The sequence below is a fragment of the Polyodon spathula genome, chromosome 21 (assembly GCF_017654505.1).
Source record: "Polyodon spathula isolate WHYD16114869_AA chromosome 21, ASM1765450v1, whole genome shotgun sequence".
Taxonomy (NCBI): Eukaryota; Metazoa; Chordata; class Actinopteri; order Acipenseriformes; family Polyodontidae; genus Polyodon; species Polyodon spathula.
The window spans coordinates 24,243,321-24,269,345 of record NC_054554.1 but is presented as its reverse complement, the minus strand read 5'-3'; the positions used below and the strand labels follow the sequence as shown (position 1 = coordinate 24,269,345).

At 40.4% G+C, this 26,025-nt stretch overlaps 2 protein-coding genes across 3 annotated transcripts in view; both read right to left on the bottom strand.

Annotated features, from left to right (window-relative positions):
• Positions 1–19,703, bottom strand: part of LOC121296718 (mitochondrial dicarboxylate carrier-like) — a 34,666-nt gene extending 14,963 nt beyond the window's left edge. The window contains exons 1-5 of the mRNA XM_041222488.1: positions 19,284–19,703; positions 10,984–11,103; positions 6,510–6,624; positions 6,364–6,412; positions 2,619–2,660 (exon numbers count right to left, since the gene is read on the bottom strand). Of these exons, the coding sequence (XP_041078422.1) occupies positions 2,619–2,660; positions 6,364–6,412; positions 6,510–6,624; positions 10,984–11,103; positions 19,284–19,373 (416 nt within the window). The 5' untranslated portion in view covers positions 19,374–19,703. The remainder of the gene's footprint in view (positions 1–2,618; positions 2,661–6,363; positions 6,413–6,509; positions 6,625–10,983; positions 11,104–19,283) is intronic.
• A 2,133-nt stretch (positions 19,704–21,836) lies between these two features.
• On the bottom strand, positions 21,837–25,443 carry LOC121295996 (39S ribosomal protein L12, mitochondrial-like). Of its 2 annotated transcripts, none has more exons than XM_041221114.1 (5): positions 25,212–25,443; positions 24,088–24,274; positions 23,520–23,591; positions 22,866–23,003; positions 21,837–22,557 (listed from the first exon to the last, which is right to left on the bottom strand). In XM_041221114.1, the coding sequence occupies exons 1-5, from the start codon at positions 25,268–25,270 to the stop codon at positions 22,441–22,443; spliced, it is 573 nt and encodes a 190-aa protein (XP_041077048.1). In that variant the 5' UTR covers positions 25,271–25,443; the 3' UTR covers positions 21,837–22,440. The 2 variants fall into 2 exon arrangements, with proteins under 2 accessions (XP_041077048.1, XP_041077047.1); XM_041221113.1 differs by having other exon boundaries at positions 24,088–24,277; positions 25,212–25,442.
• Positions 25,444–26,025: the final 582 nt, after the last annotated feature.

Below are 26,025 nucleotides of genomic sequence, written 5' to 3'. Positions count from 1 at the left end.
TACAAACCCACACCCATAGCAAATCTCTGTCCTGTTGCTCTCTGATGTATTGTAATGAATGGGTTAAACTGATCCACGTGGCGGTTCTAGTGTTAAGAAAATGCGTTAGGCAGCCATCTTGCTTTATGCACAAACACCATTTCTAAAAAGGTCAGTTGCATTGACACAGGGATCATGCTTGTCAACTTTAAAAAAAACTAAACTGTGATCAAATGAAGCAGTTTTAAATTAAAGAACGAACGTAGGTCTGGCCGCCATCTTGTTTTACGAAAGAAAACCATTTTGTCTTTTTGAATTCCACTGTCCCCAGGATGACGCCTACCCAGTTAGGAGTTAGTTGGTTTAATGGTTTGCAAACAGAAGCAGTTTGATGTTTGGGCGCGTTTTGGTGAATTTGATGCCAGCCATTTGATAGTAAAAATTTATCGCATCAACTTTTGCTTCGCAAACTTGAAGCAGGTTTGGTTGCCGATGACATATGTGATCAATCGGTTCACCAGTTCCCAAGAAGAAGATTTTGAAAGGTTTTTCCATCTTGATTGACGCAGGAGTGCAATTTATTTAGCATCTGACCTATAATCTACACGGATTGATAGCTGGCAAGTTTCATGTTGATTGGTTACACCGTGTGTGAACAGGAGCAGTTTATATATACACACACACACACACACACACATTTACAATAACAATAGGCTTCCAAAGCCAACTTGAAAGCCTAATAATAATCTTGCATCTGTATTAAAAAAAAAAAAATCTTTAACCCCTAAACAGAACATTTCTACAACAACCTTTGGTAGTGCAGAGATATTAAATAGAAACTTGGCTTGTTATTTCCCACAAAGAGGTAATGCTTTCATTCCTGAAGTTGTTTCGGAATGTTTTTTTTTTTTTTTTAAACTATTTTTTTGTTGGAAAACTACCAAAAATTCACCATCAGCAGCTTTACAGTAAGTCAGCTCTTTCATACAGTGTGATTCTAATAGGGTTAGCTTTTCTCTGAACACACAATTTTTACAAAATAATTACTTAAACAATTAAATTATATTCATTGAGCATTAATGTCCAACGCAGCTGTCATTACCTGCTAGACAACTGACGGTGGTTGCTAGGTGACAAAACCAAAAGTAAGGTCAACTAAAGATAATGTTGATTATCTACTGCATGAAAACTGCATGTAGAATAATAATGCTATTATAAAACTGCACAAATGTTTGTGTATTAATATTAAAACATTTTGTATATTTAAATATGTTTTTAGGTTATATTTTGGCATGGGTCAGTTAGCCTGCTTGAAACTGCTTGCAGTTTAAAAAGAGTTTCAAGATTCTGAACTTGTTACTTTTTCAATGTTATCTACATTACCTATGGGATAATGAGTGCTATAGTTGGAACATGTAGGCTGAAATTATCCTCAAGGTTTATAATAATGTTCTAATGACAAACCTAGATGTACAATTAATGGATCATTATCCTCTCCTAATTTGTGATTAGTTAAATACCATGAAAGAAAAAAAGAACAAAAAAAAAAAACATCAGAAAGTGTAATCATTCACCACTGCTTGAGTAGCAACCGTATTCAACACTTAGAGTACAAAATCAAGGACCATTTTTGAAGAAACATTTCAGTCCACGTGACAAACGTTTGAAGAGTTCCATTTTGACAGTCTCAATATGAGGAGACTGAAGCAACAAACAGCTTTCAATCCACCCCTGTCAAGACCTCCAACAGAAGCTTGACGAATCCGTTGTCATGCACGAACTTAGTTACGCACAACATGCAAATGATGGCTTGTGTAGGAGTATCTTCAAGGCAACAATAGGGAAGAAAGCCATTTGAAAGGTTTAAGAAAGAAAAACGATCTATCCTTGACCTTCTGAAACTGCCAGTTAAATTCCACGTTTTAAATTGAGTTTTCAATTTGTCCAGTGTGGTTAAAACATGTTGTAAGAATAATAACAGTGACGTATAATCAACAATTTGGGACAAAAGGCTTATATGCAAAATAAACAATGCATCCCTTTCAATTTAAAATTTGAAAGTTCTCTATACGTTTCAAAACTAAACATGTGCATTACACTGTTGTTTAATTTAAATCCCCTGCCATGCCACACATAAAACCTGCCAGTGCATATGATAAATTGTTGCAGGTTTCCCCATGAAGCAATTGATGAAAAATCTATACAAAAAAAGGTCATTATACTTTGTTCATAATAAGCAAATGTACATGTTAAGCAGAGTGCACAAGTTTTTTAAAGTCATTTTTTTGGGGATGTAGATGTATGAACTGGATTCTTTGTATGAAATATTCCGCATGACGGCATAGTGCTTTGAGAGTTTGATCTTGCAAAGCACTCTTCTTATTAAAGCAGAAGAAAAAGATCCTTCCAGACCATTAAGAAAAACTACATGTTTACACGGGAATACCAGAAGTGCCTTTCCCAAATGCAGCTGTGAATGTGCAGCCTGCTAATAGAAGTGGGAACATTATCCGTCAACATGCAAACTGTTGATTTCACAGAAAACATAACTTCTGCAGCTGGCTAGTCTCAATAGGCCATTTGAGAGAAGAAAGTGGATTAATGCGTTTACAATCTCCCAGAGTTACTAAAACACTCACTTTCTCCTGAGGTGTGCAGGAAGCTTCACATCATTTTGCATTCTGGAAAAAAAAAGTGAAAAAATTTCAGGGAAATGAAAGGTGACTTCAAGGATGTTTTTCAGGAAGTGAGATGGGGAAGTCGTCTTCAGGACTCAATGCACAGTGTAACGCAAATATGCCTCCCCCACCTCACTTACTCACAATCTTCTGGAGAATTTGTGTTGGAACAGTATGGCATGGCAAAAAAAAAAAAAAAAAAAAAAAGATCTAAGCAGCATCAGCAACAGAGAATCATACAGAACAGTATAGGATATTAAACAGGTAAAAATATTAGGAAAATGTAGATGATATAAAATATCAGTTTAACTATATTTAAAAGATGAATACAGAAGAGTAAATGTTAGATAAGCACTGGGTTAAAGCTATTTCTCTGCTCAGGTTGCAACACCAGGCTACACAGATCATAAGATAAGGCAGACCTGAGATCAAGGCATCCACAATTATTAGATCAGAACCTGATTACGCATTATAAAACAGAAGAGGGGGCACCAAGTCAGTCACAAGGGTAAGTGTAAGTGTGAAATTTAGAGGTCACAAGGAACTAGAGAACAAAGGACAGCATTGATGTGACTAGCTCGTAAATAAGGCTCTGTTTGTTGTACCCGATGTCAGCACAGTACACAGCTGCAAGGTGTTGACAGAATCATGTTAAAACGGCAGGAGGACAACAGCTGCCTGCCTCCCAGTCTTTCCGACCCAACAGCCTGGGTGTGATTAGTCTTAGACAGAAACATGTGGAAGACACAGGAAAGGCATAGTGAAGTGTCAGAAAGCACAGGGAACATGGTTGATCATAGACTGGGAATATAGGTGGGAAACATGTTACATATTTTTATTTAGTCTCGTTTGGAGCATCCCACCACCTTAACTTTTTCCAGCTGGATCTGTCTCTCAGAAGTTTGCTTTCCCATAAGCTCCCTGAAGAAGGCACTAGCTGAAACTGTACATTTCAACCGGTATGTATCTAATACTGTAGTCTACCACCTTAATTTAAATATAATTTTCCACTTAATTTTACTGTGAAAAAGATATTATGAGCAGTTATGAATTCCGGTTTCCAAACCCGAAAACGGACAGCACAGCCCTACACATGAGCCTAAATCTCATTTTAAAATCTATGGTACCGTTTCATTGTACCTGGGCATCCGTAAGTGAATCCCCCCTTGTCTCACTGTGTTTCGGGTAAATCAAACACAAAAATAAGTACACATATATTCAAATCTTGAATATAATATTGTCATTTTCTGACAAGCACACAATGTGGGCATATTAAATGGCTGAAGTAACATATATTGAAAGGCTTCGTTTAGCCACTTTCTTTTGAGACATGGGCTCTCTTTGGTTACCACACACAGCTGGAAACTTATTGAAAATAAAAACCATCATGAAAAAATATATAAATATATTAGGATAGATAAAATTGCATCCAGGCCAGTAAAAACACTTATTCACTGGCCCAAGGGGCCAGTAGTTAAAAATCTAAACCTAGAGCCATGCAAGGTATAGAACATAATTGTAGGACATTTACATTTGTATACAGCAGTTCAGCTAGTGTAATAGATTTTTTCTAAATACCAGGTGCTGCACTACCATTCAGGTTTCCCCAAATAAACTTTTTTTGAATACCCACATACAGCATCTACTGACGTCACACACAAAGGTAGTATGCTTTGACAGCAGCACTCAAAATTAAACCTGCAATTACCTTTCCCGAAATATTACTCAAGTCAATTATTCGATTAAGAGATGCATTCTGCACAAAAGGTCCCAATCTCAATCAGTCAGTGTGCTTTTTTTCATTTCACATTCCGGTTGATTCCATTAGCAAACAAAGGCAAGCAGGAAAGTGTTCTAATAGTAGGAAGGTTACGTTGATAATTGGCATACAGGGAGCAAACCAAAAGTTCAGCATTTTATTGTATTCTGAATGAACACATTTTAGTCATAGTATTCACATACTATGTTTTTTTAAAGAAGTTATTAAGTCTCAGGTGTGACTGTTTGAAATTGTTATATTAAAAACATATATCTGGTAGTATACTAATGCCGGAACACCTTCTGGTAGCCAGCCATGAATCTGGGGCGGTTGTTTATCAGCGGGCTTCCTTCACCACTCCGCACATCAAGGTCTTGAACCCAAGAGACTCCTCCAAGAGCCAGAACTTGAAGAACTTGGCCAAAACACAGAGATAGTCAACCGGGAGTGATTAAGAGATTGTGAAAGGCACTCAGTGCCATACAGGATACATCATTTAGTTCTTTAATCAGCCAGAAAATAATCGTGGTAGTTGAATATTCCCTATGCAGTAGTAAGCTTCAAATCTAGGGCGGTTTTTCACTTCCAAGGTTGCCAAGGGGAACATACCAACAGAAAGTAGAATTTGTCATCACACTGCTGACAGACCAGGAGAACTCAGTCGAGCAGAAGCGCAACCCTGCCATCTTGTGGCAGTTGCTCTGAATTAAACTTTTTTTTTTTTTTTTTTTTTAGCTCACTCTTTCGTTAAAACCCAAGTTCTGTTTTATTATTATTTTTTTATTTATCAGCCTAGTGAATGTTAATAGTTAGTTAACTTTTTTTTTTAAAATAATAAAACCTATGTGGAGTAAGAGGGTTCCCATAAAACTTAGTTTTGTGACAGAATTGTTAATGTCTTTAATAAAGGCAGGAATACTGGTATTCTATATAAAAAAAAACAAATTACAACAATCATCATCATTAGCCCTGTAAAGAAGTGCCGTGCAAGAGTTTAACCAATAGCGCTTCGCTTGTATACTTCCAAATTACTTTTAAAACATAATCTAGCACTCTTTTAAGTTCTCTAAATCAGTCTCAATTGCTCTTAGAATATGTATGTTATATGTGTTTTAAAGAGCACTCACATGTTTCAGTAGATGCTACTGATTTGCATTGGGAGCAGATGGCATGCAAGTTCTTGCACTGGCTAATTCAACAGTTCACATGAAGGAGTAGAAATGCTTTGCTAATGAGATTTCTGCAGCTTGTGTAAATCATCTTGACGCAGGTGCTGCACTGTCCACTTAGACTGAACATTCATCTAACAGCTCTCTCTGTTCACCTCCTTTCCAGTTGTTGGAATACTGCCAACATCTGCTGGTAGTACAAACCCATTCACAACATTACTGACCAACCCAAGGGCTGGAAGAAAAACGTTCTCCGTGGAGAACCATCTGTTTATCAAGATAACTGTACAATTGTGGGCTAGTTGGGAAAGCACCTTCATACCATTTATCCTTAGTTTGGGTTATTCTAATAGCTTGTAAAGGCAGTCCTTCAGATGCATGTACAAATCCCATTCACTTTCAAATCTCACTCCCTCTTGACAATGACTCAGACAGCACTACTTCAGAACTGGCTCCCAGCCCATACCTTGATCTCTCCTATATGTCTTATTGAAAGAATATTATACTCTGTAGCCTGGCCGCAATAAACATTTCCAAACACTGCTGTCGTATATAATTGAGGCTGCACATTTTTTCTAGCCTGCTAAATTTCTGGATTTTGTCGGTGGGTGGAAGTTCAGGGAAAGAAGAGAAACAGACCCAACTGGAGCCTGCGCTACCAACTCAGGCAGCAGCCAGCCCAAACACCAGGAGGCCAGGCCTAGCCAATAGAAAAACCATTATCACACATACGCTCACTATGCGTTACACAGGAGTAATCAATAACGTTACAGCTTACCTCACATTGACCAGATCTGCAGGTGTTCCTATGAGGCCACCAGTAAAACCTGCAAAGAGGAAAGCATTGGACAGTCGAGTTGGCATGACTTAATAGCACTAGCAAGACTAGACATTGGTTTACTAATGAACCGGACCCTACTGTACCTCCAAAGGCCCCCAGCAGCACTTTCTGGTAAAAGGGGAGGGGTGATGCGCTCCCGCTCGAGATCCTGTCCCTCACCGTCTCGTAGATTGCAAAGCGGGTCAGGGAGTACGTCATCTACAGTGAAGAAATACAGAAACAATAATGAAGCTCACAGCAGGGGTTAAAACCATCATGCTTCTAAGCCTGAACCAGAAACATTGTCCGTTTCAGTCCCCTGTTAAACTCTGCTTGGTGTCTCTTGGCAGCCATTAAGGGGTGAGATGATAGCACAGGGTGGGCCAGAATATAAAGTACTAGTATACTTGTATATGTTTTCACAGCTAGATTCTGAACATATTACTGGTCTCGTCGAGAGTGGTTCCTATACCTAACTTATCAATACAGTTGTATTGTGTTCATTATTTAAAATGCCAAGATGTATTCTTGTGATACCTAGTTCAGTATACAGTACAGTCCAAAACATAATTGATTTATTAGGCATCTGGGGTTTTATGAGATATAGGTGAAGTTGCCACTCAAATTCTAATGAGGACATGGCTTATACAACAAAGATGGCAGTGCTGAAGAAACTATGACTAGTGTATCAGGCACTAAAACATTCAGCTTCTCAAGACTACTGCTCCAGAGAGCTGGAAGTGTTTTACAGCAGAAATGAATCTCAGTTCCAAAGGCAAATCTCACCAACTGTCTCTGGATCTTACCAGGCAACTTTCCAATAAAAGGAGGCATCAAAAAACGGATTCTGCTGCAGGCTTGAAGTGTTTTATAGTCTCGGGGTTCCACCTTGTGGTACACATTGAAAATAGGAATTGGACACCAATTCGCTTGAAACAGATTATTAGCCCTTGGCTTAAAGGATATATAGTTTATAAATTCCAGTCAATGTTACTTAACATGCATTGCCATCAATGGGTCAGACTCAAGAGCAGGACTGGGTTATTGTTTCTTCTCTACCTACTGCAAAAAATGCTACTAGAAAAATGAAACACATATATACATCTTTCATAATATACAAGATGTTTTACGAAGCTCACCTGTGTAAAAAGATTTGGATAGTGGCTTAGAGAGGTCAGGGTAAGACGGTTACACTATTTGTATAAAATCCAAAAATGTATTTTCAAACAGGCTGTTGAGCTGAGCCAATGTCTAGGATTGTAGTGAAGCCTTTTTAAAAACAACTAACATTATCCTAAACAGTTCCTGTTGCAACATCATAAATTGTGACCAGCTCAAATCAATCAATCAACCTTTATTTTATATAGCACCTTTCATAGTGGAGCACCATCACAAAGCGCTTTACAAGATGCAGTAACAAGAAGAAAAGCCATAATACTTTAAATACAGAGAAATGCATAATACAGGATGTAGCAGCAACAACATGGCAGCTAATAGCAGATATCAGGCTTAAAGAGCATGGAAAGCAAGAGAACAAATGGTTTTGAAAGCTGATTTAAACCGAGCGACGGTGGGAGCATCACGCACCAAAGCTGGGAGAGAGTTCCAGATAGTCGGAGACATAAAGCTAGTCGATCGTTCTCCAAGTGTGGTGCACTTTTGCTTGGGGATAACAAGCAGGCCAGAGTCGGAGGACCTCACCGCAAGCTGGGAGATAGCGGATCAGCAGGTTGAGGAGGTACTCAGGACCTGTGTGATGAAGGGCATTGTAGGCGAGCAGGAGAGTTTTGAAAGTAATCCTGAACTTTACAGGTAGCCAGTGCAGCTGGGAAAGACGGGTTGGGGGGGGTGGGGGGGTGGATGTGTTCATGTTTTTTACATCTGGTAAGGATTCTGAACGTTCTGCAGTAGGTTTATGGTGCATGCCGGGAGACCATCATATAGAGTTGCAGTAGTCGAGTAGAGAGGAGACAAATGCATGAGGGAAAGGTGGGGACAGACTTTGGATATGTTTCGAAGATGGTAAAAGGAAGATTTGACCACGGAGGAGATGTGGGCAAAGGAGAGGTTACTGTCAAGAAGTACACCAAGGCTTCGTATTGTGGGGGAAGGCAGCTGTATTGAGATTCTTAAGTTGAGTTTTAGTTCAGATTTGCTGGTGTTCAGCTGAAGAAAATTGGCAGACATCCAGGCCTCGGTATCTTGAATGCAAGCTGAGAGCTGGACCATGGCAGAGGGGCTTCCAGGGTCGAGTTTTAAGTAGAGCTGGGTGTCGTCAGCATAGGAGTGAAATATGAGGCTGTGTTGGAGGATGAGGTGACCCAAGGGAAGAGAAGGGGCCCAAGAACAGATCCTTGGGGGACACCAGACCACAAGTGACTAAGTTTGCAACACCACCGCATCCAACATAGAAAACAGACAGCATGTGTCCAGATAGGCAAGAGGACATCCAGGAAAGACAGGTTCCAGAGATCCCAGCATACTTCTGAAGGCAGTCAAGAAGAACGCCATGATCTATGGTGTCAAAAGACGCTGTTAGGTCAAGAAGGACAAGCACAGAGGAACATCAGCATTCAGTAGGAGATCATTCACAATCCAGATTAGAGCAGTTTCAGTACTGTGATGCGGCCGGAAGCCAGGCTATAGATATTCAAGCAAATTGTTATCTGTGAAATGTCTCATCAGCTGACTGGCTATTGCCCTTTTGAGAGTTTTGGAGAGAAAAGGGAAATTGGAGATGGGATGGAAATTGGAAAAGTCATGGTTTTTTTTGAGTACTGGCATGACTCTGGCAAGCTTGAGGGCAGGAGCCAGTGTCCAGGGACAGGTTGAGAGTGTGCATAATGGAAGGAGGAAGATCAGAAGCACAGAGACGCACAAGGTTAGGCATCCAGGTGTCCACGGGGCACGTGGCAGTAATTGATTACAACAGTAAGCCGGAGACATCAGCAATGGAGAGAGGAGAGAAAGAGGAGAAGGCAGGAGGGGCAACAGGAGGAGAGTCAAGGTGGTTAAGTAGTATACTGGGTTTGTGGCGGGAGAGGGTAGAATAGATGTTGTCAATTTTGTTCTGAAAGAGAGTAGAAATCATGACAGGTAAGAGAGGAGGATGAATGGGAGATGGATCTGTTGGTGGCTGGATGTAGGATTTGGTCAGTGATCTTAAAGAGAACATTGGGTTTACTGTGTCCCATAGTTATTTAAGAGAAGATCATAACATGCAATAGACCTGCTGGTAGTCCATATGAAGAAGTATATAACAAACAGAATTAGGTGTGTGGGAGGATCATTTTAGTATACAGGGACTTAACTAGAATTAGCAATAAGCACAGCGAAGGATGAATTTTAAATGTTGTATATTAAAGAAGAGCTGTTTGAGAAAGCAATGTAACCTTTGCTCAAAGTAAATGGCAGCTTTTCTGTTTGCTTTGTGACTCGCACTTGCAGTCCCCCTTATTTACTGATTTAGAAACCGATGTTCCTGCCAATGACAGTGGACAAAAGGAGAAAGAAAACATCAATTTTATCCACTAACAAGCTAAACAATATCTAAAGAGTAAGCAGCATTATTTGTGTATAATGCTTGCAGCCATTTAGTTCCTGTTCTAATTACTTAGACCATTAAGATGCTGTGACTAGGAGTTTTGGAGACGCTGTTCATCTCTAGTTACATGCCATTTACATATGTAACATAGGCTTACTCCTAATAATCATTCACAGTATATCAATATAAAATACCTTACAGCAAGCCCGCCTGTCTAAAACATTTCTTTGGCTGCTCCCTTTTTTCTAATCGCATGTTCTTGTACATGGGAAGTGTTTTTGGTCAGATACATATTTTGTGAAAATATCCTGACCACTAGGACCAAGCTACCTTCCCAGTTTTCTGTTCTTTTTTTTTTTTTAATCCTAACTTAGCTTCAGTGACTAATTTGGACAACGCCAATAATATAAAATTAACAAAGTGCAACAGAATTCAAAACAGTCAACCTCAATCTCTACAAGTAGGTACAGATTTAATGAAGATTCGTCTTCATATGCTATAAGTTTTGCTTCTTCAACAGGAAGAACTAGAAGAATGTGTTTACTGGCTGCTGATTTCTTCTAGTCTACCAATGAGGTGTTAGACAGGTACGGAAACACCTCAACAAACTCCAGCAGCTGCATTTCTAAACATGCATTTCCTAAGTGAGACAATGTACAGTATGTGGGTTACTAAAATAAACCAATGTGTAGGTCTGTAGTGAAGTCATCTTTTTCATAATAACAGTATGGGAGGGTGTGCATGCACATCAAATACTGTTCATAAAATTCCTTTTTATGAAGGACTGCTAACATGGCGTGGAATTTTCCAAAACAGCAGTTACATTTTTTTTCTTTGTAAAATTACTGAACCCTGATCTTGTTGATCAATTTTTTTTTTTTTTCTGTAACACTGTCAGCAGGTTCATTATAACACTATCACAGTCACACTGTGCTTGCTTGATTTGATTTAGCTTGTTTTGAGTTTTGGGACACGATAAGTGCCTTTGGCCCAGCATTATCCAGCTTGCCCAGCATCGAGGTTGCAGTACCCACCTGTCTGCAGAGGGAGGCGCTCAGGCCGCTGTAGAGTGCCAGCACACCGTCGCTGCGGACCACGTGAATCACCATCCCGGTCATGCGACTCTTCACCTCCTGCTGAGTCTGCAGGTGTACCTGAGGGGCCAAGGGCAGGGTCAGACTTAGTGAAGACAGCTGTTACACAGTCTAGCGCAACACTGGGTCACAGTTAAAGGAAGACAAAACTAGCAATGTTACAGCTTATTATGTATTTAGCAGAAAAAAATAACAAACCACAATACATTTGTATAGCACATCACACATACAACTGCCACAATCAGACCACTTAAATAACAGTATACATATTATACACAAGCTGCAAATTTTAAAGTTATATGTAAACTGCAGTAAATTGGTATACCGACCCATCCCTAATCCAATGATGTCTGTCAGGCAAGTAGCTAATAACACCCAGGCAGAAGGTGATCCAGGCTTTAGAGAAACTATATAGCTGGGTATTATCAGCATAGCAATGGAAATTCACTCTGTCTGCGGACAATGTCACTTATACAATAAAAACAGCAAGGGACCTAGAATGGAGCCCTGTGAAACACCATACACAACTTCCAATAATAAAGACAAACTGAAACCTATCAGAAAGATAATATTTGAACCAGGATAGGACCAGGCCCGACAGTCCCACTGTGTTTAAGACGATTCAATAGGATGGAATGGTCTACAGCAGGGGTTTTCAACAATGGGTATGCATACCCATGGGGGTACTTCTAAGGGTCATAAGGGGTACATAGCATGACTCAGAAATGCACAAATAAAAATGAAGGGTATTATATATTCTCTAATACACTGTGTATAAGTAGTTCATCTTTGTTTAGCAGCTCAAAGTGAACCACAGATGAAAACAAATGCACAGAATCTATCCAGTCCACATTTTCCACCTGTATGCGTGCACGATTTTGATTGAGCGGCTTTTATTTCGGTGAAGCAGGCGTCTCTCGATTGTGCCTCTGGAGAGCACTCTGTGATTTTTGCTGTTTTCAGCTTGTCGTATCAGTGCAGCACAGTGTTTTTGCTTTTTTTTAGAAGTATAAATGCCCCGGTAAACATAATTAGTAGGCTAATCACAATACTCATACTTGACGGTTTATGTTTTATTTATACGGCTGCTGGTTGACTATGTTGTCGGTGTTTGAAATTAATGCATTTCTTACTAACAAAAACGAAGGAAGAAAACACAAGCGTCTATAAAAAGTGCAAAGCGACAGAAAGTTAAATAGATTCCTTTAGATAATAATGCTGGCTTTATTAAGCATACTGTTAGGTGGTCACAAATTATGCTGAGGTGGGAAGTAAATGGTAAAGTGATAAACATTTCCAGTGCAGACTATTTTATATTGTATAATGACTTTGCCAAATAGAAAGTGAATACACAGGTTTCCAAAGAGATTCCTAAATACAGTCTTAATGCTGTGCATCCAAAGACATGTAATTAAGCTTTAATAATTAAGCCTACTGTTTGGCATTCTGTTTTAACCCAACAATTTGTCAGCCCCAGACTCTTGTCAAAAATTATATATTAAATAAACAAGGAAAAATGTGTTTAGTCAGATTATTCTGCCTTCCATTGCAACTGGTACCATTAAATGAGTGAAAACTGTAAAGGGTACTTTATCTGAAACCTCCTGACAGCAGTGGCACTGGAATGATTTTTAAAGTGGGGGTGCTGCAAGCCATTGAACAAAACTGTAATGGAAGCCATGCAAAGCTATGGGGTGCTTATGCACCCCCAGCACCCCTAGTTCCAGCGCCCTTGCCCAACAGAAGGGGTGCAGTTTCAAAAAATAAGGTTGAAAATCCCTGGTCTACAGTATCAAAGGCAGCACTTGGATCTAGAAGAATTAAAACTGATGGAAGGCCTGAGTCAGAGCTTATCAGCAGATCATTCACAACTCTGACAAGGGCCGTCTCGTTGCTATGTGCAGTACTTAAACCATGCAACCACTTTGACAGCTTATTTCTATTAATATATTCATCTAAACAGGCTCAGAAAAAAATACCTCCACTTAAAACATTTTGTTAGAGTGTGTAGATAGCATTCACAGTTGGGTGCTGTATACAGTGGCTCTGAAAAGTATTCAACCCCCTTGGACTTCCACATTTTATTGTGTTACAACATGGAATCAAAATGGATTTAATTGGGAGTTTTTGTGAAGCACCTGGGCTATTGTTGCCATATGCACAGAGTCTCCCAGCTCAGCCGTGGAAGACTGTAGCTCCTTTAGAGTTGCCATAGACCTCTTGGTGGCCTCCCTGACTAGTGCCCTTCTCGCCTGGATACTCAGTTTTTGAGGACGGCCTGTTCTAGACAGATTCACAGTTGTGCCATATTCTCTCCATTTCTAAATAATGGACTTTACTGTGCTCTGGGGGATATTCAATGCCTTAGAAATGTTCTTATATCCTACCCCTGATTGGTGCTTTTGAAGAACCTTATTCCGGATTTGCTTTGAATTTTCCTTCGTCTTCATGATGTAGTTTTTGTTAGTAAATGTACTAACCAACTGTGGGACATCCCAGAGACAGGTGTATTTAACCTGAAATCACATGAAACACCTTAATTGCACACAGGTGGACACCATTCAACTAATTATGACTAACTGACTTCTAAAGACAATTGGTTGCACCAGAGCTTATTTATTGGTGTCATAGCAAAGGGGGTGAATACTTATGCAATCAATTATTTTCTGTAAACTTGTAATTAATATAGAACAATTTGTAGATTTTATTTTTCACTTTGACATTATGGACTTTTTTTGTGTTGATCAGTGGCAAAAACTCCTAATTAAATCAATTTTGATTCCATGTTGTAACACAATAAAATGTGGAAAAGTCCAAGGGGGGTGAATACTTTTGAGAGCCACTGTAGGTCACAGTAGTTTTTCTCCACTTTTTTCATAACTTGGCTGGAGTTCATTAACATTAAAACAGTTTTTTCTTGACAGACAAAAGGTGTGTGTGTGGGGGGGGGGGGCTATAGAGAGACAATGTGGCTTAATTTTAATCAATTAGTACACAGTAGTTATATGCAATGATTCACTAGGCGATGTATTTGGTGGCATAAGGAGTGCCAACTGGGGGAAAGGTTACTTTTACAGAGACAGTAACTCTTCTGTATGTCAGCCAGAAGGCGTTCCATTTGCTGTTCATTTCATTAACTCAAGAACTCTAATTGCCAACACCATATATTGCTTAGGGATCGATTTGATCAACATGTATCCTGCCAGGATAAAGCACATGGTTTTATAGAACATTTTACAGTACGAGTGCATTTCTTGGAAATTAAACAGCACCATTTCTCCATTAGAAATGCTAAGAAAACAGTTTTAAAAAATAAAGACAGCACTGTTCAGCACTTCTATTAGAGGAATGCAACACTTGCTAGCAATTTCACAAGCAGATTCAGGTTCCAGGTTCAGTGGTACATAAAACCTTAGACAAAGTGATAAACACACTTTAATGATTTTAGTTTATTTTAGTGCTGCAGAATATGGTATGAAAGAATGTTTGAATTTAGGCTTAGAAGTGCTTAAAACCGAGGATAAGCCAGTATGCAGTGGTAATGTGGGACAAACACGGCCGTTTCTATGAATATTGAAATGAGAAAGGAGAGAAAGTTCTATAGATGAAACTTGGACATATAATTCATTCAGTTTGTTATTCCTTTCAATGTTGGTACTTGAACTATATATACAGTACCGACATAAATTATGGAAACAACAAATGGTTTACAAAAAGACTAGGGCTGGGGATTGTATTGCACATTTTTCCTCACAGACCCATTGTTTCTAAATACCGTGGTATCTCTGAATAGATCATCATTGTTGGCATCTTTGCTAAATATTTTAATAGACAAAACATCTCAAATAAAATGGTTTCTTGAAATGTTCTCCTTTTCCTAAGAAAGCAGCACAACTAGGGACAGAGAGTTGTTGTCGGTGTCATAGGGAAAAAGAAGACTGGGGAAAAAAGTAGATCATGCAAGCGCAGTAATGTTTAAAGGAGGGCGTGGCAGCTATTTGATTAAAGGGGAAGTTAACTGCACCACTCAGCATTTTCTGTCTGATCATTTTATTTGCCAGCTCGTATGGTAATGTGTTCACACACCTCCTTCTTGGTTTTCTTTATTTTCTGTCTGTAAAATGTGTGATGCAAAGTTCTATCTTTATACTCTGACTAAAGTGTTAAACATTTGTCAAGTTTTTCTGCCAGTGTGTATTTAAAAATGTCATTGTTAGTCAGGCTGTAGATGTGTGATCGCAAAGATGTATTTACTGTACATTATTAAAAGGCTTTACACATCAAAATATTGTGAGTCTTTAACCAAAATTAAAATGGTTTAGTAATATATTCTAATGGCATACAATCATACAGTATTATTAGTATTGCTTATATTATTTTGTCAGTAGGCCTAGCAGTAACTATCACAGTTTACAAAGACTAAACATTATCATCCAAGTTTTAAATGAAAATAAAAGACTAGAAGAACTCAACATGACAGCTAAAAATTATGTATTTATTGTTAATGTATATTACAGCATTCTCTTATCTATCGTTATACTGTCTAAAACGTCCAATCTACTTTTTGTAAATTTATACTTACAAAATCCATTTAAAAGTATTTATTTTTTGTTAATATATCCGATCGTTAGGTTATTACCATAAACCTGGTTCCCTGAAAAGAGAATGACAACCATTACCGAAAGGGAAGAGCCTCTCTGACCATCAATCTTTCAGCAAATATACAAAAGCAGCCCGCCCACCTCCTGCTGAAGAGGGACGTCCTCACAGTAGCACATTGCCATTTTCTTTCGAAAACAGAGGTCAGCTGGGAACACAACCTCAAAGGGTAATGGTTGTCATTCTCTTTTCAGGGTTATGGCAATAACCTAACGTTCCCTTTCAATTCGAATGACAACCATTACAGAATGGGAAAGCTGTACCAAAGCTGTCGTGGCTCCAGATTACCATCAGTACAGCCCCATGGCGATAGCATCAGAGCCCACATGACGCTTAAGGGCATGCCGCCTGCAAAACTCTAGAGCCCAGAGAGGGTCTTGTTCGGTTTGTAACATGTTTGTCACAACAAGGTGGTAAAAACGCACAAATGTCTGACTACCTGTCCATGTAGCAGCATTGCATAACATCTCAGGAGGCACCATGAAGGAAAGCCCACAAAGTTGCCTGGCCCCTGGTAGAATGGGCCATAATGTCCCCCGGTAAGGGGGAGTCCGTCTGTTCACATGCCAAGCGTATAGCATCTGCCACACAGTGCGCTAAACGTTGCTTCGATAGGGCCAGACCTCTAGATCAGGACGCGTAGCAGACAAACAGCTGGTTGGACGGTCTCCGAACTGGGCATAGTGTATGTTGTCTACGGTCCTCCTCTGACTTGTGCAGGGGAGGTCTGAAAGTTTCCAAAACCATTGACCGCCTTGGTGATTTATGTAGACTACTGTGGTGTTGTCCATCCGGACCAGCACATGTTTGTGCGCTAATTGCTGCCGAAAACGTGATAACGCCAGGCTCACTGCTTGCAGCTCTTGCACATTTATGTGCGCTTGCTGCCAATGTCCCTTCCACTGACCTCTTATTCCTCTCCCATTCCAGACCGCTCCAAAGCCCAGACTGGAGGCGTCTCTAATGATCACTTCCCTTCTGTGAGGGGATCCGAGGGGAGATCTGAGGCGCAGATTGCTGGGACGGAGCCACCACTCCAGTGTCTTCCAGCATTGTCTGGACACTCGCACCATCCTGTACAGATCTCGGACCGGGTGCACCTTGAGCGTACTCCCCCAGTTTGAAGCGGGTGCATTCTCAGCAGCCCTAGTGGATGGATTCTCGACAGTGGCTGCCATCAGTCCCAACAACCTTGGATACAGTTTGACCTGTAAGACAGTGTCCTCTCTGAATAGGAAGAGTGTGATCTCCAACGACCGAATCCTGTCTTCCGAAAATGAAGCAAGCATGCTCACAGATTTCAGTTTGATCCCCAGGAACACTGGACTGAGGCGGTACGAAGTTGCTCTTCTGTTGATGAGCAACTTCGTCCTGTTGAAGGAGTATCGCCCTTGCTGATTCAACAGTGGTGAGGAGCACACCCTTGAAGGGTGGCAGACCTATGCGGAATTGTAGAGCGTATCCGTGTCTCATAGTCAATAGCAACCAGGGGTCCTGGGTGCAGCCTTGCCATGGGTCATTGCCGTTGGTCAGTCCGGTTGTGTGGGGGATTGGTGGCAGCCAAGGCCCCTCAGGGGTGGTCTCCCTTGGGCTTGGGGGGGGAGCGGGTCTTTCTTAGGCCCCGGCCTCAGTCTCCAGCCGGAGAACCGGTTACCCCTGGCCTGCGGTGATCCCCTGCCGCTGGTTCTGCCTCTGCTTCTGCCTGATTGTCTACTATGAGGTGGAGGGCAGTGTTCAGACCCTTTTACCCCAGCAGCTCTTGGACCACCGATATCATTCTCCCATGGCTTGAGGAGACTCTGCTGGGGATAGGGCTGCTCTCCGTTGCTTTGTTCTCCTCAAGAACTTCCGACAAGGAGAGCAGTCCAGCTCACCTGCCAGTGCCTTGGCCGCGTGTTCTGGTCCTAGGCACCTGGCGCAGGATCGATGTTCGTCCTGTCTGGGTAGCTTGGCTGAGCACCGGTCACACTGGTGGAAGCCAGCTGAAAACCTAGTTGACTGCACCGACATGTTTGCAGTTGTTGTTTTTTAACTGCTGTGCTCAATGAGCAGCCTACAGACACATTTTTAAAACGATTCACCGGTGCCGCATCAGTCGGTGCCGGGATCGCCGTCGAGGCGAGCGCTGTTGCTGCCAAGGTCGGCGTCGAGATGTGCGCAGTCGGTGCCGCAAGGTCGGTGCCGAGGTCGGTGCCGAGTCGATCCCGACGTGTAGCGCAGTTGAAGCCGGGCTGTAGATGGCCTCGAAGAGGTTCGCCGGTGCCAAATCAATCGGTGCCAGGTAGGCGCTGTTTCATCAACCTCGCAACCGGTGGGAAAAACCGCAGTCGATGGCAGGTCGCCGAGGGCAAGCACAGCCGCGTTAGGCTGAGGATTGAAGGGGGCGCTAGGCCTGAGCTGTTTTTTTTTTTTTTTTTGGTCGCTGCTACCGATTAAATCGGTGTAGAGGACGACGCCGCGAGCCCACGGGGTCTCCTTACAGCACCGGAGAAAATGGTGATGTGCTACTGTGAGGAAGTCCCTCTTCAGCAGGAGGTGGGCGGGACTCACAGCAGGGCCCTGATAGGGCAGCTTTTGTATATTTGCTCAGAGATTGACGGTCAGAGAGGCTCTTCCCATTCGGTAATGGTTGTCATTCGAATTGAAAGGGAACTACTTATTCCCTGGGCTCGATCTACTAATTCCCCAGACGTAGCTAGTACAGCGATCTATGCGTAAACTTTAGAAACAATGGAACCTCCCCTTTAAATTCTAGACTGCGCTCCACTTTTTCCCGGTCTACTTTTTCCCCAGGACACCGGCACTCAACACGTTCTAGCTCACCTCACCATGACCTACATCCAGGCTCTGACACGGTGTATTTCAGAATGCACTGGGGGCTCCCTTCTGTCACGCACGTTGCCATTCTTAAGTTCATGCATCTGTTCTTGCAGTGTTATGTGGTAATGGGCCTGCACTAAAAATATCACAATTTTCAAAACAACATTTTTTATTAAATAAATGCCTCCCCCCCTCCTTTTTTTGCTGCTTGAACACATCGATAACTGCCCACTGTTGCAAGTTAGTCGTGATTGTGATTTTGCAGACAGACGCTCATTATAACAGTGACATGCTATGTATTGGTAAAGTAGTATATGTACCAGTAGTAATAAAGTTAACATAGTACACAAAAAATAATAATAATAATCTGCACTCCATAACGGTACCGGAGATGCATTGTTTCCACAAGAAAGTGAACTGCTTATGTATTCAGCGGTTTTGTAAATAAAGAGGTATGCGGGCACTAGGTCATGCAACAGTAACAGCCACCCAGCCTCAAAATATAATGTGACACACACAGTTGCACAGCCCCAAGCAAGCATAATCGACAGCTGATGATGTAGGATACGAAACTGCTCGATCTTCAAGAGAAGCTAAAAGCAAGCATTCGTTATTAATCCTCTCGGGGCAAAAGTAAAGTAGGTTCTGAATTACTGTAAACAAGTATACTGGAAATATTGATCTGGTGCCCTTCATGCTGCTCAGCGATTAGTCAATGTATACAGCAATTACAGAGAGCTTTAGAACAGGAAACAACATACCTTTATCAAATCAAGGGGGTGCGTAAAGCACGCCGCTCCGCAAGACGCAAGTCCTCCAAAATACCATCTCGATACCATTTTCTCGGTCATGGTGATTTCTTCTGGTTTAGTTTACCTCTGCTTTAAATTTCGGGTTTCTTTTTTTTTTTTTTTTTTTCAATCCTTGTGCTCCCGCAGCAGCAGTATAAGTAGCAGCGGGGTCACCCCAACTTGAAATAATTGTTGCATGCAGGTGATTGTGGAACGTTATTACAACTCAAGTAGCATTTTACATAGAGACCAAAAAAAAAATAAAAAATTACCCAGCCAATCTGAAACTGCAATTAAGGGAACTGCCTCCTTTAAGGGACCACCCGATTCAAATGATTTGTTAACTGGACTACAACTGAAAATCAAATGTTCCGTAAGTGCACTGCTTGAACACATGCGGCGCAAATCTACCCTGACCGTACGTAAATACCTCCCTATATGACTGATTGACAACCACAGTCTGCAATCCCGAGTAAGAATTTGATCTTAAAGTGGCAGACACGTTTAACAGTGTTGTGTCTGTCTCAGTTCAAGCGCCTGGTAATTTGCTTAATTAGACATTTTTACTTGTTTTCAGCTCTTAAGCAGTTGCAGTTGAAGTTACTTATAAAATATTATAGCTAACTTGAAATATGCAACTGTCCAAGAGCTGAAAACATGTAAACAGGTCTAATTAAGCAAATTGTCAGTTAAATTAAGGGTCTAATTAAGTAATTGAGAGCTCGGTTGGAATGAAAACCAGCAGCCACAGCGGGTCCCCAGGACCGAGTTTGAGAAAGCCCTGTTTTAAAGTAACAACGACTCGTTGTTGCATTGATTGTATCTAAAACGCAAATTTGTAACATTGTAGTCTATGATTGCCTTTGTTATTGTTTCTTTGCAGTGGCTTTATTTATTACTGTAACTCCAAATATGAAAAAGTTTTGTTTTTTTTTGTTTTTTTTTTACTTCAAATAAGTAACAGTGAATGAATTTTAGAAATCATGAACAACAACAACAATTATTATTATTATTATTATTATTATTATTATTATTATTATTATTATTATTATTATTATTATTATGTGCATACAAAACGCTATTAGAAGTCGTTATAAACCTCACAGGGCAAACGTAAAGCAAAGTTGGTTCTGAATTAAACAAGTATATACTTCATTGATGTGCTTGATAGTTTTCAGTCAGAGCATTCTTGTAAGTTTTCTAAACGCTCTCTTCGCGCTTTCCTTTCTGTGTGCTTTTCGTTTTCGTTATATTCCTGTTGCTGTGCTGGCATGTTGCAGCGCTGGCTACGTGACATCCATACGGATGCCTTTTAATTGGTACAATTTGGCTTCACTAACATGTATTCAGGCAGAAGGTCTTGACCGACTTAGAAAGGGCTATTAATAGACAATAACATCTCGATGATTTGCCACAGCGGGTTCATATTTTTTTTGTCGCAGATGAATGCGATACATCATGAGCAGAAAGTTATATAAGTTGTGCAGCTTCACTTCGACCATGCAGCAAATGTTGAAATAGTTCATTATCCGACCCTATGCGATTTCAGGTCGCAGACGCGTGAAAAAAGGCTGTACGACTTTCCAAAAAAAGACACACGTCGCCAGTGTGTGGATGAGGTAATTTCGACCTGTCGCAGAGGGTCGGAGACTCTCGACTACGACGAGAAATTATGTCAGTCTAAAGTAGTAACCAACCTTAAACCATACTGTTCAAAGACAAACGTCTTACAGAGGTAACTACCTGGTGCTGCTGATGTCAGTGTTATTAATGCATCTACCGCTAAAGAGATGAATTACAAGTTCCAGGTTAAAGTAAATTAGTTTACTCAGACTGCAATTCAAGAAAACAATGTTGTAGTCTTGCCGTGGACAGATTTTTCTCCTGAACTGAATACAATAAAACATCTGTGAGACCAAATCGCCAGTGCCATCCATAGGAGACAACCGCGACCAACCAACCTCCGCCAGCTGGCTGAACATCCCACAGCTGTCTGTCTATCCAGAGGTTGATCAGGTCTATCTGTCAACACTGCCAGGATTGCTCAGGGAGGTCATAACTGATACTAACTTTGTAATGTTTTCATTTTGACAGTGTGTCACATTTCTTACTGAAAACGTATGATTCTTTGATCTGCATTTTTGTTCAAATTTTCTGATTTTGCTTGATATCTGTTTAAAACATTTGATTAAATTCATTAGACCTGAGCTTTGCGTCTTTTGTGCATCAGTATAGAAAAATGCTTACATTTGCATATCCCGATTACCCATAATTCTAGTTACAGCTGTCTTCCACCTTAACTCGAAAGCTAATTGTATTATATATTTGCACACACACACACACACACACACACACACATTATATATATATATATATATATATATATATATATATATAGTATATAATGTGGTGTGTACATGTATAATATATAAATGTGTGTGTGTATATATATATAAATATATATATATATATATATATATATATATATATAATATTATAACATTCTTCTGCACATACAATTGATTGGTTTTATGTTTTTATTTTCTTTTAAAATAAAACTATTTTACTTCTTGTGGCTACATAGCTTAGTTTTCAAGATGTTGGCACAAAACAATAAACTACATATGTTCAATCGAATAAAACTAAAGAAACTCAGTCCAAGACAAAAGTATTGACAATAGTTTTTTTTGTAATGTCATTATATCAAAACATTTAACTAGTTTGGACAGAGGTTTAGTTTTTTTTTCATGTATAAATGCCTGAAGTTATAGATACATTTAGGAAATATAAACTTACAAGAAGCATGCATTTAAAAATAATATAATCTCAAAAAGAAATGAGCAGAGATAACAGTTCTTTTCCATGTTTATTATTATTTTTAGTGGACAATAGTCTGGTCTGCCTTCCTCAAACCAGCGTGGCTCTAGTGCAGTGCAGACAGACAGACATGTGGACTCCTTGTTAGAACGGACGTCTTGTAAAACACAGTACTGGAATAGTCTTGTGGTGCAGGGCTCCTGGGCTTCGTGGAGGAGGCTGTACATATTCGGTTCCCTTACCACACACAAACCCAGGGACCAGGGATGTGTGGCTTTCAAGGCAATTTAAAAAAGGAAAGCAAACGGTTCTACTCCAGGATGACAGTGCCTCCGGCTGCCTCCAGCGCAGCCTTCAACTTCCCTGCCTCGTCTTTGGAAATGTTAGCCTTGATCTCCTGAGGCAGAGACTCCACCAGTTTCTTAGCCTGAAATAAGAGGGACTTTCAATTACTGAAAAAACTGGAAAAACAAAATGGCTACTTTCTTTGGAGACAAAAGTAACTTGGTTACATTTAAAAGGCAACCAATTATTCAGGCGATAAAAAGGTGAGAATAACAAATTCCAGACTAGAAAGTTAGATGACAAAGCTTCTTCAGTTACAGAGATTCTAATACTGCCCTACTGGTTTCACCATCCTCTGATACAGATGTATAAATCATTTTTCATAGATCCTTAAATAAAAGAGCTGTTCAGGTGCAGTGCCTGCTTTCAGCTCGGTGGACTGGTGCGTACCTGGACCAGGTTGAGGCCGGGGATGCAGTTCTTCACCTCCTTGATGAGTTTTACCTTCTCAGCCACCTTCAGTTCGGTCAGCTTCACAGTGAAGTGGGTCTTCTCCTTCTTCACCGGCACTGCCTCCTCTTCCACTGCCTGGGGAGGGGGGGGGAAGAGAACAGTGGCATTCTGCTCCAAGAGGAATAGTCATTGAAATCAGCACAGGTTTCTGCCTCTTGAAATTCAATATTGACAAAAGAGAAGTGTGTGATTCACTAAAGTACTTTTGTTAGTTGGTTTACAAAATTGAGAATGACGAAGTTGTAGGGTTTGGTTTTCTGTAGGATTTTCTACACAGCTTTGTCACAAACTATGCAACAGAACATCAGATAATAAAATCGAGGCCTATTCGGAAAACCTTGAATGGCTCTACTCATTTTTATGACCTACTTATGTTATAGAAGACCTGCTTCCAAGTAACCATAAAACTACTTGTACTAAGGAGATACAACCTTGGAACTGGTTACAAAGCTACAAGAAACTAAGATAAATACATTTCTCACTGTTGCTGTAGAACCGTGCCAATTAGAAATACCCCCCATTAAAAATAAATAAATAAATACTACATTCCAATAGAAAGTACCATTGCCACACTAGATATTGCATATTTACCTGTGATGAAGGCAGTGCTACAGGCATTGCACCCATTGGCATCATCCCCGTATCCTTAATGTTCAGCGTTTTCTAGATTAAATAATTGACCAATAAGTGACAACATGAGAAAATCCACTGATCCAGCCGGCTTACTTAAAAACACACAAGCCAATACAATGTCCAATACATGACTTAACACTGCAGCTACTGTCTATTAGTCAGTGGCAGGAAAAAAATGTTTAAAAACTATTGTTAATCTATGATAATTAGTACACTGCAAATGCTTTTTGCTTTCCTTGACCTATAACCTCAATAATACCCTTGCACAGAGGGCATTACTGGAGAGTAAAGACCAGTTTGGCAAATACCTGCTAATGCCCTCTGTGCCAGGTATTATTGCTTAAGTGAGGGCTAAAAACAACACTCACCCTGGATATTCTTAACATTTACGTTTCAATAAAATATTCATTTATTTTATCAGCGGTTACAAACACATCTTTTCTTATTTGGATAAATAAATGTTTTGATCGATGTGATGTAATTTTTATTTCCACCGTTGTATTTAGAGAGCCCCTCCACTCTGTACCTTGAGCAGCTCATTCAGGTCGGAGACCTCAAGCATCGTGAGACTCGCTATGTCGTTGACGAGCTGGTGGATTTTCGGGGAATACTCTTTCGGCGCATTGTCGAGGGAGGGAGACGCCAGGGCTTCATTACTGTTGCTGGAGCTGGTCTTCAGTCTCCGCAGAGCACAGAAAGTAGGCAGCTCGTGTCTGCTGAAAAAACACCAAAAGCAAAGGTTGAAAGAAATAACTAATAGCTGTCTTTCAGGGCCTGCTAATGGAATCCTTTTGGTTAAACATTACAAACCAGATATCAGGGCTGGTACTCCCATTGCACAGCAGTTTGATCCATTGCTGGTTTTACTATGAGTTTAATAAGACACACCTGAGCTTGTTACCTATACATTGTGGCTAATCAAACAGTAAAACCGGGAATGGGTAAATCTAAATTGAGTCTTATTTCCATCCCTGTGATATGCATACCTTCCAATTAAATAACAAAATAGCTTTACTATAGACAGAGTGAACTTGCATCACAGCAGCCCAACATTACAAGGGCAATGAAAGTGAAGTAGGCTACTAAGAGGGGTTGGGGGAGGAACTCCGTTTTATAACACATGTCCTCATGCTCTCGATCAACGTCATCACAGCTCAGGTATGGATACTGTATCAAAGTTGAACAACCACCACCACCATCATATAAATTACAATGTAACCATCCCGTCTCATTCATACAGAATGTGTCCGTGAGCTCTCAGGCTCATTTACTGCATATTAATGCACTGATTGACCTTGGCATCCCAGTGCATTAATGTTGATGCGTTACACAAGCGTATCTCCGCTAAAAATTACAATCCATTGAAGATACCAACACTAAATTTAACTTATGCAATTAAATCAGTCATATAGTCTCTGGCACCGCCGTCCGGCTTTAGAAACCATAGGTTGGGATATACAGCACAATGATGTCCTGTCACATTACCGCTACAGTAGCTCAGTCGTACATGCAAACTAAAAACATCATCGATTACAAAAGCACTCACTAACAAAATGTAATAAATAATCAAGCTCAAACACTACAACTCATGTAGGTTAAATAAATGCATGGATGACACCAGTTTGTTATGTTATAGTCACCAGCATTTACCTGTGCAACTGTGCCGCTAACCGCAGCGAGCGTCTCACACAGAGTCTGGCTGAAAACATATCGGCTGTGTTCTGCGTTTATTTTACTGGAATTAAATCTTGATTCCCCCACAGGTCCAACCGACCCTGTGTTTCGCCACCTTTGTAATGTATTTTACCCGTCACCCGGTCTCTCTGTATGTAGTCACAGGCACATGGCGTCCTCCACTCTCCCTGACCTACCCACAACACACTGCGGCTTATTTCCGCCACTTTTGTGAGAACTTTATTAACACAGACAAACTCTGCTGTTAACAGAGCAACCGTTAAAGGGGAGGAGGGAGCGATTCCAAAAAAAAACTACACGATGATTTATAAGGGAAAGTTATTATTTAAATATATAGTAAATTCTACAGAATAGTAGTCTAGATTGTTTTTGCGGGGTGGTATTTTATAGAATTTTATAACTTTGTGTAGAATATATAGAGAATAATGCAGAAACGGATTTCCCATGGCTGCAGTGTGGGATACGTAAAGCACAAGATTTCTAGACATCACAATATCAATGATGCTTCAGAAGAACAGAATAGTACACTAAGTGTTTGGCGTCATAAATCAGTCATCATAGGCACTGTTGATATTGGATTTTGGTGTGTGGTGTGTTTAGTGTTTAGTCAATGAGTGTGTCCGACCGTTTAACAGAGAACCTCCTAAATGTAATGCGCGGAATATGACTTGTCTAATGATACCTGATTTATTGTACACCCTTAACCAGTAAAGCGTCGCCTTGAGTTTTCAAAGTGCACAAGAAGGAAGAATCTCTTAAGACCCTAATC